The sequence below is a fragment of the Periophthalmus magnuspinnatus genome, chromosome 22, assembly GCF_009829125.3.
Source record: "Periophthalmus magnuspinnatus isolate fPerMag1 chromosome 22, fPerMag1.2.pri, whole genome shotgun sequence".
NCBI lineage: Eukaryota > Metazoa > Chordata > Actinopteri > Gobiiformes > Gobiidae > Periophthalmus > Periophthalmus magnuspinnatus.
The window spans coordinates 6,731,263-6,750,206 of record NC_047147.1 but is presented as its reverse complement, the minus strand read 5'-3'; the positions used below and the strand labels follow the sequence as shown (position 1 = coordinate 6,750,206).

Below are 18,944 nucleotides of genomic sequence, written 5' to 3'. Positions count from 1 at the left end.
AAATAACTCGGATCCTAAATTACAATTAGTACATCTTACCAAATACTACTGCTCCTACCACTAATACTATTCTATACCTTATATATGTCAACAAGATGAGGCAAATATTTTTGACAAAGACACAATTTATTACACAAAAAACACAGAACAGAGATGCTACACTTATTATATTAAATAGATATCATCAAAAAGTGCTCATATTTCAAGATAATCTGGGATTCTATAAATAAGCAGTGCTACTTTGGATAAACTTTGTGCCAAACCCTGTGAATCCATGAGTATCAGGATGTTGAAAACTTAGGACCGCCGCCATATCAAATAACAACTTTAAACAAAACATTGTGTGAATAATGAAAAGTCCTCAAAATGTCACCAATAACGGGAAGCTGAAATGTTACAGTATGTTTTCTTGTTGTTTTTGTTTATGTTTGTTCTCTGATGGCGTCGATCCAGTCCATCTTCTCCTGATGTGTTGGAGCCTGGATGAAGTAATGAGTGTCCGACTGAGTGATGATTTTAAACAGGTTTCCTTGAATGTTGCCTTTTACACCTAAAATACAAGGAATGGTGAAACAATATAAGAAGTATTAGAGTAAGAAAAGTGAATGTGCTATTTAGATTATAATTAACAGGCTTGTAGGTGGACAGGAAAAACGTTGGATCTCAGTGTGACTCTAAAGTGCTGTAGGTTTGTGAGTTATCTCCCTGACAAAACCCACAATGTCGATGAAACAAATGTTGTTCTGCACCGACAAAGGCGCCTATGAAAGTTTGAACTTTGAGTGTTTAAACAAGAGAGAAATGTGAGAAAATGTTAATACCTGTGTGAGAAAAGTGTATAAAGTGTGTGGTGAGGGGTTTTACAGCTGCAAAACATATAGAATAATTGTAGAAAATAAAGCTGGTAGTTCGCAGATTTCACCTATTGCGGGTTATTTTTAGAACGTAACCCCCGCGATAAACGAGGGACCACTGTATATATATTTTTACTGTATCAAACATTTCTTTTTTCTTACCTGAGGGAACTCCATTGTCCTCCAGTGCAGACACTAAACAGCCTCTGAGTGAGAATCCTCCGACTGGGCTGATGTCATACTAAAGACAGGAAGTAGATCAGACTTACTCACAAAACCAAAACACTTACGAGTAATTATTCTGAGCACATTAAACACCGCAGTGTTAGTCATGGGGCCAGGGACAGTCAAAACACTATATTTAAATGTTAGTACTTATGAGGCTTACTCTGGTGGGGTCATAGTAGTGGAGGAAGGCCGGCTCTGAACGCAGCACGAACAGTCGCACTTTCCAGTTTTTCCTTCTGTGTCCCTGATATTACAAGAAAGTACAAACAATAGATTAGAATATTAATATTTTGTTTGTCCAAGGTAGTGAGATTCATGTACATTAATAATATTAACTAAATAAAATAACAACGTTACTTTAACCTATTCAAATAGTTAAATTGTTGAGAATGAGTGAGGTGTAAAATTTGTAAAATGTAAATCATGTGTATTTGAGGTCTGGGGTAGTATTAGGACTGTAGTAGTAACAATCGTCACATTAGTAGGAGTAGTAGTGGTGGTGTAGTAGTAGCAGCAGAGTAGTAGTAATACTAGTGGTGATGGCATTAGTAGTAGCAATAGTAGTGGTATTAGAGACATTAGTAGTTGTAGCAGTAGTAGAAGTTGTTGTGGTAGTAGTAGTGGTAGTAGTGGTAGTAGTAGTAGTAGTGGTAGTGGTAATAGTGTTAGTGGCAGTAATAATACTAATAGTAATTAGTAGTAGTAATAGTAGTAGTAGAGGTGGTAGTGGTGGTAGTAGTAGTAGTAGTAGTAGTAGTAGTAGTAGTGGTAGTAGTAGTAGTAGTAGTAGTAGTAGTGGTAGTAGTAGTAGTAGTAGTAGAAGTCGGGGTGGTGGTAGTGGTGCTAAAGTAGCTGAGTAGTAGTAGTGGTGGTATTAGTGGTGGTATTAGTGACAGTAGTAGTAGTAGTAGAAGGATGAGTAGTAGTACTAGTCTATCAGTACGCTGGTAGTAGTAGTAGTAGTAGTAGTAGTAGTAGTAGTAGTAGTAGCAGTTGGTCTTGTTAGTCTAGTCTTTGACTGCATTTACCTGTTTGAGCAGGTAGCCTCTCTTCACCACTTTCCCGCTGAGCTCCACAGCTGACAGAGACGTCTCAGCTTTCACACTGCCACGCTTCTTCAGGCTGTCACTCTGAAACAACCAAGTACATCAAAAGTATTAGGCATATATCACGCACAAATATACATGAACATACAAACAGACGTAACAGTTTGCATTATGGACAAAATGACAAACTGTCTTGTGAAAAGGGTCTACTGCTCACAAAGCGGTCATGTTGTATTATTAGTATTAGTAGTATTATTTCACTGTAACTTTTTGGAGTAAACAGCATTTTTTATAACTAGATTTTGGTCCTTTATTGCACAAAATTGTTATTTCATTCATTTTTGTTTCACACATGTTTGAGTAATCCTGCATTATTAGTCTGTCTGCATCCCCAAAGCTCAAAATGATCTGTTCCACCTCGTGATGTCATGTAGTTGTAGTTTTTATGTTAACAGCTACTTTTTGCCTTTTGTTCAGTGGAGAAAGGAAATTCCAGGTGTGAAATAATCCAAATGATTCTGGTGAAGATGCATGGAGTTTAAAAACACAGCAAAGCACTTCCTGTAATACTACGTGACATCACAAGGTGAAGTGTTTTCTGTTTGAGAGAAGAATATAGCCTAAATACGCAGGGTTTGTGTGTTAAACATGTGTGAATGAAGCAAAACACAACTCCGGCAATGTTTTTGATGAGGAAACAACATGGACCAGAAAATATGGGCCCTTTAAAAGTTAGTATTATAATCACAAAGCTGTAGGTGTCGTCAGTGTGTAGTATTATTTTACATACATCGTGATACATTTTGTTAGTATTACACTCACAAAGCTGTAGAGGGCGGTAGAGTCGTCGATGAGCTGTTGGCTGGGTCCGGCTGTTCTGAGTGCCTCAGAGCTCCTCAGACCCACAGTGCGCAGAAAGCCCTCCTCCAGCAGAGCTGAGGCCAGAGTCACTGCCTCCACCCGGGACAGGGAGAACTGCATGAACACCAGCCAGTCCACCACCGCAGAGCCTAAACACGGGTCCAGAGTGATGACAAATTAGGTCTGTTGCCGTAGCAATTGACAATTTAAAACAATTAAATAGGGGGGGGTACAGAAATACATGATTAATTAATTCATTTATAAAAATACAGTGGATCTGCTCAAATATTACTTTTCTCCAACCTAGTATAATTGATTCTCTGAAATATTAGGTACTTTAGGTATGAGCCAGTGTAGCTTTAAGCCAAGGTACTTTTTATTATAACCTGACACAAACATATTTTCTCTTTTGGTCAATGTTTTTGTGCATTAAATAAACAAACTAAAGCCTGTTTGGTTTCACCATGTCCTGGTTCTGGTTCAGGTCTAGTCCAGATTTAGTCCCAGTTTAGTGAAAAGGTTTATGTGGTGTGTGCAACACACCAAATCTACCTCGCAATTTATGCCTTTGACAATAAACATACCAGAGAAGCAGTTCTTGTAGGTGTTTCCCTGCTCCATGTGACAGCTCATGTTTATCCCACTGTGGACATCGTACATGGAGTCCAGCACTTTACTACAAAAAAACACACATATTAGTATCATAAAACCTACTTAAAGGTGCACTGTGCAACTTTTTCAGTGGAGTGTTAGAGAGATACAGAGAGACAGAGATAGATATAGGAATATATAGATATAAAATATAAAATCTGTTTTACCTCAGATCAATATGGTGCAGCCTCATCTCTTCTGGATCAGGGACAGTGTCCACTGTCCCACTGTGCTCTGAGTTCAGCCTCTCCACTGCAGCCATAATGTCTGCTGCCCAAACGTCCCTCTCCTCCCGTGAACATGCCTCTAGAAAGTGCTCCACACCAGTCTTTGTCACAATCTTCAAAACCAACTGGAGATGACACACGGGAATGTAACAATTTATTCATTTATATTTAATTGTAACTAATTGTAACAATTGAATATTTAGAACATTCTATGTTGATGACATGACAGGTTGTTGCTTTGCCTAGAATTAAAATGTCAAAGGTCTTTCATTCATGTAATGCATGATAGATAAGTTTAATGTCATTGGTATAACATTCCAGGCAAAAGCAACATCTCCATGGAGACAAGCAGGTGGCAAAACCGTCATTAAGGTTACAGTGTGCACCTGTAGGAAAAAGCTTTAACTGAAATTTCCTCCAAAAAATATAATTGCTTATAATATATAACCCTAAACCCTTTTCTTTTTCTTTTATTGATACCGGGATAGAACAATTTATGCTGTAACGCCATGAAAAATGTATCGTATCTAAGATACAAAAACTGCAATATATTTTCCTCACAATCCTTTCCCCAAAGTGTTGACACTGACATGCCTGTTGGCAGACAGACAGGTTTTAACAACATGGTGGAAAAAACACAATATGCTACAGAGATAAAAATCAAGTTTTGACAAAACAGTGACCTGAGGCGAGGGATAGTTACATCATGTTTGCACAATGAGCAGTGAAAGGAGAGGCACACCTGGATGCACTGGCAAAACAAAAGTGTGGTTTGCAGCTATGAAAACTTCACTGTATAATGTGTAAATTAAAATGATTAATCTGTAGTTATATATGACGGACAACCCCACAGTATAAAAACATTAAAAACATCAAAGAGCTTTTATCAGACATTTAGAATAACAGATATGCTGAACTTTTAAATATATAGAAGAAAGCTTTGGGGATATGGAGGTGACATACTTTCAGCCTATGTTAAAACCAAGGTCTATCTGAATATTTACTGCAAAAAAAAACAAAAACAAAAAACACGGAATGCCCATTTACACAAAGCATACAATTTATAGTTTCATATGTTTAAAGCAAGTTTCTAATCAACAAGTACAGTACAGTATAATTAGAAGCTAGATATACTCATGCTTTTAGACTACAGATTTGTCTAAAGACTAAAATGTATCACAATAAAACAAATAAATTCAACTCACCGGTCGATTTTCATATTCCAGAAAAGGGCATGTGATCTGGCACCCTTTTAACAGTATTTTCCCTCTTTGACTGGAATCCCTTCTCCCTCCTTCATATTTATAATACAGCAGTTTGTCAGGCATCAAAATGAACCATCGTGCCTTCCAATTTTGAACAAGATGGCCCTAGATATACATAAAAGTATCAGCATCTGACATATTAAATAAGCAAATCATGACAAAAAAAGGAAACAGCTTACCCGTTTGACCAAGAATCCTTCTCGTAGAACATTAGACTTCTCCATGCTGTTACTTTGTGACTTGCCTGTTCCTGTCTTTCCACAGTTTTTATAGTTCATACTGAGTCATTGTACACGCCTACGTACACCTTCAACGTCAGACTTACAATCACTTTTTATATGACCCTCACAAAACAGTAGTGCCACAATATTTAGCTACTAGATATAAATGTCCAGTTTTCCATAGATTTAGAATAGCATTTGTTTTTAACTTTGCACTTTCTGAATAGGCCTAATGCTAGTACCACAAGTAAATATGTCTTCAAATCAGTTGTGAAGAGGATTGGGCATTGTGTGGATTGGCTAAGAGACATCATCCATATTACCTGTGATGGTGTGACTGTCCTGAATGGGGTATTAGCATACAATGGCAGACACATCACAGTCAATCAGCCCCATGGCAACTCTGGCTTGAATTACGGTACTCATCATAAGTGTGACTTTTGACAGTGGGGGCAAGGTGGGTAGAAATTAGCAATATGTTTTAGTAAATCTAATGGTATAATGCAGGTGTACACACTAGACACGCAGCATCACATTTGGGAATTGTATTTACTCTATGACTTTACTATTTGGAAAGGGATCTGGCTGCAGACCTCCACCCAGGTGACCCTAAGACCCTCATATGACCTCCATCCACATGTCCCTGATCCAAAAACACAAAACTAGATAATTAAACACGCTTATCTAATCACTAAGAGAAGCTGGTGGAGAGATTCGAGTTGCCAAATATTAATGAGATATTGTCTATTTTGTTCCGTGAAATTTTCTTGCCTATGTAAACATCTTTGAGTTTCTTTTAAAAAGTGATGTGTTACATGCCAGTTGGTGGCATGCAACGAAATAATGTTACAGCCGGACGTAGAACAAAATGGGAGTGTGGAGACGTGGTCAAACAATCAAAGTAAATTTATTGTTACAAAAATAATTGCTCAAAAGGGTGTACAAATCAAACAACTAGATAATACAAAATAAAATACAAATAACTCAAAAAGGCAGCAGCGGAGGACCCACTGGTCGCCGGTGTAGTGCGCAGCTCCGGCCGTTTATATCCAGCGTTGATTGTTGAGCCGCTCCAGGTGCGGCTCAGCCGGTGGGTGGATCTAGGAGGGTGGATCTGCCCAAAATGAGGCAATGCCAAGGCAGGACTAGTCCATAACATGCTGTATATTTGCATGAATACAACACTTTGATTGGCCACAAAATGTTTTATTATTCCAACAAATGCCCAAGGAGAAGTTTGTTAAAGTATCACTGCCTCTTTATATTACACCTGCTGCCAACTGTGAGGCAGTATTGTTAGTTTAACAACAGATTCAAATGTGCAATAAAATAAAATAAAAAAAAAATATATATATATATATATATACATACATACACACACACACACACATTTTTTTATTTTAAGTCTGAGCAAAATATTAATAACCCAAATTTTTTTTTTAAATCTGAGCATTTTTTGTGGCTCGCTGCAAATACCAAATTTCATGATTCTATGTTTTTAAATATACCCTAGCTTTTTGTGTGGGGGCACTGACATGTCTTTTTTTATTTTTGAAAACTGGAAATTGACATAAATTAGAGAAGCGTGACTTAGAATTTTTGGCAAATTTTCCTGAGTTTATGCCATTGTTCATTGGGTGAAAAAACGTGGGGAGTTTAATCAAGAAAAAATAAATAAAAATAGCTGCAAGCGTCAATGATCGGCCTGCGCCTACACCGTGCTCCACCCCACAAAGGGGTCTAGTACTCTTACTTGAGAAAAAGTTTTGGTTACTCTTCCCACTGTGAGTACGTCTAGTGACAAAAGCTTTATGTTGACAATATGAAATGATTTATTTGTGTTTCTTACACCGCTGCGTCAAATATGATTCAGTTTGAGTAATTTTTCTGCTCTATAGAGATTTTGTTGCGCCTTCACAGTTCAACCAACTTCTAATTATAAATCAGATGTTACATCCAGACTGTTACCTTAAAGTTATTACTTGAGTAGTAGTTTTCCCAAATACTTTTTGCCCTTAATGAGTAATTTCGTGAATCACTACTTTGTATTTCTACTTGAATAATACTGGTTACTAATGAGGAAAGATAAGATTATTCTTATCCAAGTACATATAAGTAACACATAAGTGTCAGCAGTGCATTTTTTGACATAGAAATGAGCTTTTTCGATCAGTCTCTTTACTATTACTTTTAAATGACATTTGTTTCGAACTTTTAGTCACAAACATATCATTATTTTCTTATAACTTTATTCTAATACAACTAGAATGTTTTATAATCCCTCCTTTTTAAAATAATTAATATTTCTATCATTCAGGAGTGACAGTAGCGCAGTTGGAGTGGTTGTTTTCTGATCCAAAAGTCAGCGGTATTTTCATACTAAGGGTCGATTCCAACGATAATTAAAAACAGTCTTTAGACACTTTGAGCAGGTTACTGGCAGTTTGTTTGTTACACCAACTACAACAACTGTGGTGCTTTTTTGCCTAAAGCAACGCAGTTTCATGTGATAACACACTTCCAGTGACTTAAACTGCACCAGACTGCTGCAGTGTCCCAGAAAAATAGACCCGCTCTCCTCTGAGGTCAGAGTGGCAGGGCACATTGATTTTAATTACCCGGTACTTAATGACTACCTAAATAATGGACTACTGTGGTCCCTTGCTATAATGCGGTTTACCTTTCGCAGTATCTGTGTTTTGAAAAAAAATTTTGTCCAATTTTTCATGCTTTTTTACATCGTATGAGCGTGCATTGTGTTCTGCGTCCTGATTGGCTAAGGGACTGTAGACCATTGTCCATCAGTCTCCTCCGTGCCGTGTCTCCTGTACAGTACAGAATGTGTTCAGACAAATTTACATAAATGTTGGATTTGCAGTGACTCTGAAGTGCAGAAACCTTTGCTGACAATGATGACATTCATTACAGCGAGGAGCAGGAATGATGGAGCAGAGGCAAACGTGAACAACACATTTAAAGCGATCATTGAGAGAGGGGGGATATAAGCCTAAACAAGTTTTTAATATGGATGAACTTTGAGTGTTTAAACAAGAGAAATGTGAGAAAATGTTAATGCCTGTGTGAGAAAAGTGTATAAAGTGTGTGGTGAGGAGTTTTACAGACTTAAAACATACATAATAAATGTAAAAAATAAAGCTGATACTGCGCAAATTTCACCTATTTCAGGTTATTTTTATAACGTAATCCCCGTGATAAACGAGGGACCGCTGTATATGACCTTTGACCAAAGCTAAGTGTGTTCTGACAGTAAATGAGTGAATTCCAGGATGTCCGTGTTTGTTTTGACATTTAATTATTAACACAAAGGGCAATGCACCAGCTTGTCCATATAAAACTGTGTAGGGGCCGTGGCATCTGATTTAATATCTCTTCAGTCTTTTACAATAGACAGATTCTCCTTCTAAACGGGTTAAAGGTAGGACTGATCTGATATAATATTTTTTACTTGTTTGCAGTGTGATTCTAATACACCCTCTTTGTTCTGTAACGCACTATGATTTTTTGTACAAGTTAAAAGTAAATATTTCTGTTTCAGACTAGAACTAACCACAACAGCTGACAGTACAAGGCCAAGTTACAAGTCAGATCTGTGGAGAGGTAACCCCGTTCACAGTAAGAATGCATGTTTTACAATATATCTTTGCACAATACGTTTAATGATAGAAATGCTAGATAGATAGGTTTAATGCAATATTGTGGAACATTCAATGCTAAGCAAGTGACAGAAAGGCTTGATTGAAAAGCAGTCACATTACATGGCTTCACAAAATTGTTGACTTAACCAATAGAAAGTTAGTAAATCAAATCATTGATTAGCATATCACAGCAAACAAGCAAATGGACAGACCCTCATTCTCACCAGGGAAAAAAGTTACAGAGTGCAGCTATAACGCCTTGTTGTTGCAGATGGCAGCTCTGTGGACAGTCATGGTTTTGGCCCTGTTTCTCTCAGCTCCACTCAGTGAAGCAGTGGTGAACAAAAACGACTTGGCGAGATTCGTGAATGACCTCTTGAATGTGTGAGTCTCGTTGTATAAAATGTTAAGTACATGCATTGTCAGCTCACAGCCTCATGGTGGGGCTGTGACTCTTGTGTAGTTAAATAACTGATATCTGTGTGATATTTGCAGATACAAGCCAACGTATCAAGTGCATGAGTAAGTTGCTCACAGTCAAAAAAACTGTTTCAAGGTAGTGTGTGTAAAATTTGTATTTAAAATTTCACAAACAGGAGTACCTGTGCAGACAAAGATACCTGTAAAAAGAATTACAATGCCCAATTATTGTGCGTTTCCCCTTGTCCCAATACAAATTTCTCCCATGGGAGACAAAAAAGGATGACCTTATCTTCTCCCCACTCTTCCCCTGTGCACACTAGCCTGTATTTAGACTGTAGATACAGTAAGTACAGAAGATATTCTGAATGTATTGTTGTTTTCCCATCAGAGATGCTCCCATGTTCAGTTTGGCCATCAGTATCCCACTAAATGCCATCAGGAGGCATGACTTCAGCCTTGTGACAGCCGCCGACCCGCCCCAAAATGTGAGGAGTGCCCTGAACCGTTGTCAGGTATACACAGGAGCCCGGGTGGTGGGTGCGACCCTCCTCAAATACCCAGACTTCATGCGGCAGTGCCCCAATGAGCCCGTGAGCTGGGACTATGTCACGCGGAGTTGTCCTGCCGTGCGCTACTGGAGGGACTTTGAGCAGTGCACAAGTGGTGACATCAGGAGACTCAAGAGGGAGGTGGACGGGCTGGTGCAACATGCCGAATACCGTGTCCTGCAAAACTTCCAACATCTAACCAACAAAATCAATCGTGGGATCCAGAGCACTGACCTCATGTTGTTTTACATATACAAGTCCCCGTGCTCCACTCGATGCTGCAGCACTGACCATCTCTTCAGCATTATCAACAAAATGACCAGTGTCAGGCGCTGGAATAATTACGCAGTCGTGTTTTCTCATATCTTTGTTCCGGGCCATACGTCAGCTTCAGCAGCCACTCTGGAGCAGGACCGTCGCACTGCGCTGATGAACCTCGGAAACGGCATAAACGGAATCGCAAATATCTACCGCTGCACTCCGGGCGCCAGCACGTGCTTCAGCTGTAACGCACCAGGTGGAGTGAACAACGACTGTGTGCGAGCTCCACGCAGCCCCAGTGCTCCCCCTGGAGGCCACTAGGCAGTAAACAGTCATGGCAGGCAAGGTCACATTAAAGCTACCATCCGTAACTTTATTTGCAGCAGTGTAGAGGGCATCTAGTGCTCATATGTGAGAATACAACAGGGCCTGGTCTGCCAATCTAATTGCAGATGGTAGTTTTAAAGTGTAGTTACAGCCAAACAATTCATTCTCAAATTAAAAAAAAAAAAAAATGGGAAAGTTTTATGACCAACCCAGAGTAGACTTGATGTGCCAGCACCATGTAAAAGAAGCTATAACATGTTCAATAAAGTTTTGTCAGTATTTTCATGTTTGTTTATTAGGGCCTGAGCATGAATGTGCGAGAATGGAGAGTCAGAGACTCGTCTGCCTCTATTGTATTTGTACAATTTTGAAGAGAAATGGCAAAAATCCAAAAGGTCAATTGGAAGTGGAAAAAAAATGTCATAACCCAATGAAATTTGGTACACTCATTCTTTGTGTGACCCTGAGCAAAAAATTCTATGGGGACCACCCCCTATCTCCAATGTGACGGTGGTCATTTTGAATCAAAATATGGAGATGGCCAAACTCTAGACCTTGTACTTTAACAAACTTCAAACTGGTGCAGTATCAGGTACCAGTATCAGCACATATCTGGGGTCAAAAGATCTTAAAATGATTTACATAAGTCCCAGAGTGTGGTCATAACGACATAATGAGCTCTTAACAAAAGCTTTTCCCAATCGTTATGAGATGTCAGAAATTATATCACATTATAATCTAATTTCTGGATCTTTATGATTTATTTGAGTATTTTAATAATTTTATAACTTCAAAAACCTCTCCATAAACAGATTTTGGGCACACATGTAACCACAGCTAGTGTGAAGTTTCAATGACTTCTTGCACATCTTTTACTCGACACACGGGGGCGCCAATACGCCAATAAAGCTTACACAGAAATTTGGACACAGTTAAAAGATGTATAACTGCTATTGCATCATTCAATTAAATGGAGAATCAAATCCCAGACTAAACACGGGACATTCAGACATACCACATGAGATTATCTGATCTGGTTCAAGTGAAAAGCACGTCTATGGAACATCTGCAGCCAATGGGACAGCAGCTGGGGCCTCCCGTTTAGAGCCGTGTGCACCCCCGAATAAATGGACCCGGGTTAATAAAGGTAAAGGGAACTGTTACCCAGAAACGTTTACTCAACCATTATCCAAGAGCTGCTTTGAACCTCTGGGGCCCACAAGATTAATGTGTTGATGTCAGTAAGGAAGGCTGGAAAGTTGGGTTTTTAAAGATGTACTATGTAACCTTTCTGGTAAAGGGTCCACCACATGTTAATTGTCATGGAAATGCTATTGCTTTACCTGGAATGTTCCCAAATATAGCATTAAACTTCTCTATCCATAGAGACAAGCAGGTCAGATATGTGACGATCCTATTAACAGTAAAATTTATGTCATACTGTGCAGGTTTCTCATCTCCATGGAGACAAGCAGATGGCACACACTTCACCAGAAAAGTTGCACAGTGCACCTTTAAAGACAAGTATAGGCATGAACCACCTGCTTGATAAAGACAACATCTTCTGTTTAATCTACAATTATGGGACTAAAGGAATGCGCCCTAGACCCCGAGTGGCAAACATCCAAAAACAATGCCAGGACAACTAACTAACTTGTTTTAGTCCTGCTTCTGTACTGATTTAGGAACATTCAAATATGTTTTTTTTTTTTTAGTTATCGCATTATGACCAATGAGAGGAGTTAGGGTTAGGATATAGTAATCTTAAGACTATACCCTTACCCTAACTCCTAACTTTATAATTAAGTTACTAAGCCTGAATCATTCATTCATTCAACAGTTAGGTCATTATGAATTAAGCTTTTTTGATGGGTTATTAAGGTTAATTAAAGAGTAATTATCATAAGTGTAATAGTTCATGTGTTATAATAGGGGAGATTTAAAGTACTGTTTCATCTCTGACATGTTAGTGCCATGTGAACCATTTTCACTGCCACGATCAGTGTTTGTCCTGCCTTATTTGTTGTCCTTTCCCCTCCCTCACGTGTCTGAGTCTGGAGCTGGGCGGAGATCTTGGCTCCTCCCATGCGCACCTGGAAGCAATCACAATCAGCTGCACCTGTGGCGGATAAGAGGAGCCAGGACCCGACACTCGGCACCAGATCATCCGTGTGTTCACATCCCGCTCCTTGGACCAGCTCACCTCTCCCGTCTTCAACCCTGCTTCCCTGTACCGGTACTGTTCTCCCTGTCTAAGACTCAGCTACTCACGCTTTTCCCTTGGACCACGGCTAACTCCTCGCTCCCGACACACCATCTGATCTACAGTCATTTTCCTTTTTACATTTTTGTAAACTTCCCCGAGTTCTGTCTCTTTGGTCCCTCTTGCCTAATGTTACGACACTCACAATCTGAGGACTTCAGGGACCGGCCTCCTGCTGGTGTCCAGAGTCAGGACTAAACATGGGGAATCAGTGTTTCAGTTTTATGCAGCTAAAACCTGGAACAGTCTTCATGAAAATGTGAGACAGGCATCTACTATTACAATGTTTAAATCCAGACTCAAAATGGCTGTGTTTAACTGTGTATATGATGACAGGGTTTTATTCTGCACTCTTCTCATGTACATTTTGTAATGATTATTTATGTTTTGATTTGTTGTATTGTGATTTTAATGTCTTTCTTATTCTGTAAAGCACTTTGAATTACTTTGAGTACAAATTGTGCTAAACTTAACTTAAACTTGCCTTGCCTATTTCATTTTTAGTGAGATTGACAGTAACCAAATTGTGAATCCAGTTATTTTTACAAAATTAAATCTATCAATCAATCAATCTATAAATCTATGATTTAAATCACACGTCTCTTGTGATTCAATCTTATGCCCAATCCCACCATTTTGGGTCCAGGAAAGAAAATGCCACTTCTGTTTTTCTACCCACTTTTCAAAATAGTAAAGTATTCCTAAACTTTTCATAACCCCACTGTATATGATTGCTTATCTGTCCTTACACCAATGTTCTTTCCAGAGCAATTTGTCCCCGATGACCACAGTCATGAATCATCTTTTTTTTTTAAATATCAACTTTGCTTTGAAATTTCTCGCAGCAGCCTCTGCAGTCATTTGGAAATAGTGGCAAAGCGGTGGCCTATTTTTACAGTGGCAGTTACTGTACGCACATGTTCAAAATCTCATGCTATTTTTTTCTCCAAGGACTGTTACACACACACACGACACAGTATAGTAGTATAGATAAAGTAGTATAGATAAAACTGAAAAAAAAAAAATCATTATTTTCAGCTATTAATTTAATCATACTAACCTTCAGAATACATTATAATAAAAATAAAGTACACGCAAAAACAATATTTTGTAGGTCTACCAGGGTTAACGGCAACTAATGACAATATAAGTTGTCACATTATATATATATATATATATATATACACACTGTAATGTAGCTAGTCCATTACATGGGCCTATCTTTGAGGCTAGCAGAAAGAAAGGACATACACAAACATTTTAAATGTTTTATTCATAAATGTAGTATCAGTTAAGTGATGTAATTGAATTGTTCGAATTTTGACTCACCCATGTTGCCTGCCTTAGGTGTTTTGGCCAAATGAGTCCCCGGGGAGCCGAAGCACCTTAAGAAGGTTCCGGGACAGATAATTGGGTGCCAACACGGAGGGGTGTCCTATATTTTAGCTTTTGGGGTGTTTAATTAGTGTTCACTGTTAAAATAAAATACATTAAACACAGCGCTCTATTTTAGCTAACAACTTAATTGAATAAATGATTACACTGTTTGATTGGAGCTAAATTTTTAACAAAAGAATCAGATTTGGGAAAAACTTACCTGTAGTAGAGAGTGGGCTCAGCCAATTAGGGAGGTGCTCTATAAAAGAAACAAACCTTAGTTGGCTAAGGAGAGGGTGCTGTATGTGTAACAGGTACTGCAATGCTGATTCTTTTAAACTTTTTCTTGTTTTTGTAAATATTTTTTGGTCTTTAAACAAATGCAGTTGGGTCTTCACTGGACAACTGTCTCAGCTCTGCTCTGTTCCTAGTTGAACAACTAAGGTTGCTATCCGGGCGATCACACACACACACACACACACACACCCGCACACGCACACGCACACACACACACACACACACGCGCAAATACGTATTTGAACACCTTTCTATCAGCTAGAATTCTGACCCTCAAAGACCTGTTAGTCCACCTTTAAAAAATCCACCACCACCATTATCCTAAATTAGAAGCACCTGTTTTAGCTGCATAAAGACACCTGTCCACCCCATACAATCAGTAAGACTCCAACTACTAACATGGCCAAGACCAAAGAACTGTTAAAATGCACATGAGACAAAACTGTAGACCTCCACAAGGCTGTAAAGGGCCATGTACTGCGAGATTTTGGGTAACAACCTCCTTCCCTCAGTTAGAGCATTGAAGATGGGTCGTGGCTGGATCTTCCAACATGACAATGACCCGAAGCACACAGCCAGGATAACCAAGGAGTGGCTCCGTAAGAAGCATATCAAGGTTCTGGAGTGGCCTAGCCAGTCACCAGACCTAAACCCAATAGGAAATCTTTGGAGGAAGCTCAAACTCTGTGTTTCTCAGCGACAGCCCAGAAACCTAACTGATGTAGAGAAGATCTGTGTGGAGGAGTGGGACAAAATCCCTCCTGCAATGTGTGCAAATCTGGTGAAAAACTACAGGAAACGTTTGACCTCTGTAATTGAAAACAAAGGCTACTGTACCAAATATTAACATTGATTTTCTCAGGTGTTCAAATACGTATTTGCAGCAGTAACATACAAATAATTTATTTTAAAAAATCATACAATGTGATTTCCAGATCTTTTTTTTTTAGATCATGTCTCTCACAGTGGACATGCACCTAAGATGAAAATTTCAGACCCCTCCATGATTTCTAAGTGGGAGAACTTGCAAAATCACAGGGTGTTCAAATACTTATTTGCCTCACTGTATATGTGTGTGTATTTATATATATATATATATATATATATATATATACACACACACACACACATCCATATATTCATCGGGTCCTCAAAGGTTCATGGGAGTTTGCCCAACCAGTTCACATGTGTTTTGTGGATGTGGAGAAGGCATTTGATCGTGTTCCTCGTGGTGTCCTTTACGGGGTGCTCTGGGAGTACTCAGCCAGGGCTGCCCTTTGTCACCCATCCTGTTCATTATATTTATGAATTTCTAGGCGCAGCCAGGGGCCGGAGGGGTTCCGGTTTGGGAACCACATAATCTCATCTCTGCTGTTTGCGGATGATGTTGCCCTGATGGCTTAATCAAGCCAGGACCTGCAGCAGGCACTGGGGCGGTTTGCAGCCGAGTGTGAAGCGACTGGGATGGGAATCAGCTCCTCCAAATCTAAGGCCATGGTTCTCGACTGGAAAAAGGTGGCTTGCCCTCTCCGGGTGGGTGGTGAGTCTTCGCCTCAAGTAGAAGAGTTCAAGTATCTCAGGGTCTTGCTCACGAGTGAAGGAAGGATGGAGCGTGAGATTGACAGGTAGATCGGTGAAGCGTCTGCAGTGATGCAGTCGCTGTATCGGTCTGTTTTGGTAAAGAAGGAGCTGAAAGGCAAAGCTCTCGATTTACCAGTCAATCTACGTTCCTGTCCTCACCTATGGTCATGAGCTCTGGTTAATGACTGAAAGATCGCGGATACAAGTGGCTGAAATGGGTTTCCTCCGCAGGGTGGCTGGGCACACCCTTAGAGACAGGGTGAGGAGCTCGGTCACACAGGAGGAGCTTCGAGTAGAGCCACTGCTCCTACATGTCGAGAGGAGTCAGCAGAGGTGGCTCGGGCATCTGCAACAGATCTCTTATCTAAATACATATTTTGGCTACTCTGCTCATCTCTGATAACAATGTTCAAATGTTTGTACCAAACACAAACACTTGGAGAAGTGTCAGCAGTGCATTTTTTGACATAGAAATTAGCTTTTCTGATCAGTCTCTTTACTATTACTTTTATATAACATTTGTTTCTAACATTTTGTCACAAACATTTCATTATTTTCTTATAACTTTATTCTAATACAACTTGAACGTTTAATAATCCCTCTCCTCCTTTTTAAAATAATTAATATTTCTATCATTCAGGGGCGACATTTGCTCAGTTGGAGTGTTTGTCCTCTGACCTGAAAGTCAGCGGTAGATAGTATGTACTACTTAGATACTAAGGGTCGATTCTGACGACAATTTAAAAACAGTCTTTAGATACTTTAAGCAGGTTACTGGCAGATTGCCTGTGACACCAACTATAACAACTGTGGTGCTTTTTTGCCTAAAGCAACGCAGTTTCATATGATAACACACTTCCAGTGACTTGAAAACTGCACCAGACTGCTGCAGTGTCCAGGAAAAATAGACCCACACTCCTCCGAGGTCATAGTGGCAGGGCACATTGATTTTAATTACTTAATAATTACCTAAATAATGGACTATATGACCTTTGACCAAAGTTAAGTGTGTTCTGTCAGTGCATGAGTGCATTCCAGGATACAAGTTTGTTATTTAATTATTAACACAAAGGGCAATGCACCAGCTTGTCCATATAAAACTGTAGGCGCCATGGCATCCGATTTAATATCTCCAGTCTATTACAATAGACAGATTCTCCTTCTAAACGGGTTAAAGGTAGGACTGATCTGATATAATATTTTTTACTTGTTTGCAGTGTGATTCTAATGCACACTCTTTGTTCTGTAATGTACTATGATTTTTTGTACAAGTTAAAAGTAAATATTTCTGTTTCAGACTAGAACTAACCACAACAGCTGACAGTACAAGGCCAAGTTACAAGTCAGATCTGTGGAGAGGTAACCCCGTTCACAGTAAGAATGCATTTTTTACGATTATCTTTGCGCAATACGTTTAATGATAGAAATGCTACATAGATAGGTTTAATGCAATACTGTGGAACATTCAATGCTAAGCAAGTGACAGAAAGGCTTGATTGAAAAGCAGTCACATTACATGGCTTCACAAAATTGTTGACTTAACCAACAGAAAGTTAGTAAATCAAATCATTGATTAGCATATCACAGCAAACAAGCAAATGGACAGACCCTCATTCTCACCAGGGAAAAAAGTTACAGAGTGCAGCTATAACGCCTTGTTGTTGCAGATGGCGGCTCTGTGGACAGTCATGGTTTTGGCCCTGTTTCTCTCAGCTCCACTCAGTGAAGCAGTGGTGAACAAAAACGACTTGGCGAGATTCGTGAATGACCTCTTGAATGTGTGAGTCTCGTCGTATAAAATGTTAAGTACATGCATTGTCAGCTCACAGCCTCATGGTGGGGCTGTGACTCTTGTGTAGTTAAATAACTGATATCTGTGTGATATTTGCAGATACAAGCCAACGTATCGAGCGCATCAGTAAGTTGCTCACAGTCAAAAAAACTGGTACTTCAAGTAAAAAAAACCTCAAGGTAGTGTGTGTAAAATTTGTACCTGTGCAGATGGGAGACAAAAAAGGATGACCTTATCTTCTCCCCACTCTTTCCCTGTCCATACTAGCCTGCATTTAAGTACAGAAGATATTCTGAATGTACTGTTGTTTTCCCATCAGAGATGCTCCCATGTTCAGTTTGGCCATCAGTATCCCACTAAATGACCTCAGGAGGCATGACTTCAGCCTTGTGACAGCCGCTGACCCGCCTGAAAATGTAAGGAGAGCCCTGGACCGCTGTCAGGTATACACAGGGGCTCGGGTGGTGGGTGCAACCGTCCTCAAATACCCAGACTTCAAGAAACAGTGCCCCGATGAGCCCGTGACCTGGGACTACGTCACACAGAGGTGTCCCGCCGTGCGCTACTGGAGGGACTTTGATGACAAAAAAAAGTGCAAAAACAATGACATCAAGAAACTCAAGGAGGAGGTGGACGGGCTGGTGCAACATGCTGAATACCGTGTCCTGCAAAACTTCCAGCATCTAACCAACAGAATCAATCGCGGGATCCAGAGCACTGACCTCATGTTGTTTTACGTGTACAAGTCCCCGTGCTCCACTCGATGCTGTAGTACTGAAAATAGCTTCAGCATTCTCACTGGAATGACCAATGTCAGGCGCTGGACTAATTATGCAGTCGTGTTTTCTCATATCTTTGTTCCGGTCAGTACAACATTTTTAGCAGCCACTCTGGAGCAGAACAGTCGCACTGCGCTGATGAACCTCGGAAACGCCATCAACGGAATTGAAAATATCTACCGCTGCACTCAGGGTGCCAGCACGTGCTTCAGCTGTAGCGCAGGAGGTAGCGTGAACAACGACTGTGTGCGATAGTCACGCAGCCCCAGTGCACACAGCCATGGCAG

At 39.8% G+C, this 18,944-nt stretch overlaps 2 protein-coding genes across 2 annotated transcripts; one reads left to right on the top strand and one right to left on the bottom strand.

Annotated features, from left to right (window-relative positions):
* Positions 1-173: 173 nt before the first annotated feature.
* plek2 (pleckstrin 2) lies at positions 174-5,505 on the bottom strand. The gene is made up of 9 exons (XM_033988225.2): positions 5,312-5,505; positions 5,073-5,237; positions 3,808-3,992; positions 3,574-3,665; positions 2,951-3,138; positions 2,111-2,212; positions 1,243-1,326; positions 1,017-1,095; positions 174-550 (listed from the first exon to the last, which is right to left on the bottom strand). Exons 1-9 carry the CDS (start codon positions 5,408-5,410, stop codon positions 423-425), a joined length of 1,122 nt encoding a protein of 373 aa, XP_033844116.2. The 5' UTR covers positions 5,411-5,505; the 3' UTR covers positions 174-422.
* A 3,234-nt stretch (positions 5,506-8,739) lies between these two features.
* Positions 8,740-10,811, top strand: LOC117390010 (uncharacterized). Its single transcript, XM_055231074.1, has 4 exons — positions 8,740-8,789; positions 9,281-9,393; positions 9,505-9,531; positions 9,821-10,811. Exons 2-4 carry the CDS (start codon positions 9,281-9,283, stop codon positions 10,560-10,562), a joined length of 882 nt encoding a protein of 293 aa, XP_055087049.1. The 5' UTR covers positions 8,740-8,789; the 3' UTR covers positions 10,563-10,811.
* Positions 10,812-18,944: the final 8,133 nt, after the last annotated feature.

Bases quoted from the DNA above. Each gene is read 5' to 3' on its own strand.
- plek2 (XM_033988225.2), bottom strand. From the start codon at position 5,410: ATGAACTATAAAAACTGTGGAAAGACAGGAACAGGCAAGTCACAAAGT. The intron at 5,238-5,311 runs GTAAGCTGTTTC...ATGTATATCTAG, and splicing joins AAGGATTCTTGGTCAAACGG to GGCCATCTTGTTCAAAATTG. The intron at 2,213-2,950 runs GTGAGTGTAATA...TGGTTGTTTCAG, and splicing joins CTACCGCCCTCTACAGCTTT to AGTGACAGCCTGAAGAAGCG.
- LOC117390010 (XM_055231074.1), top strand. From the start codon at position 9,281: ATGGCAGCTCTGTGGACAGTCATGGTTTTGGCCCTGTTTCTCTCAGCT. The intron at 9,394-9,504 runs GTGAGTCTCGTT...TGATATTTGCAG, and splicing joins GTGAATGACCTCTTGAATGT to ATACAAGCCAACGTATCAAG. The intron at 9,532-9,820 runs GTAAGTTGCTCA...TTTTCCCATCAG, and splicing joins CCAACGTATCAAGTGCATGA to AGATGCTCCCATGTTCAGTT.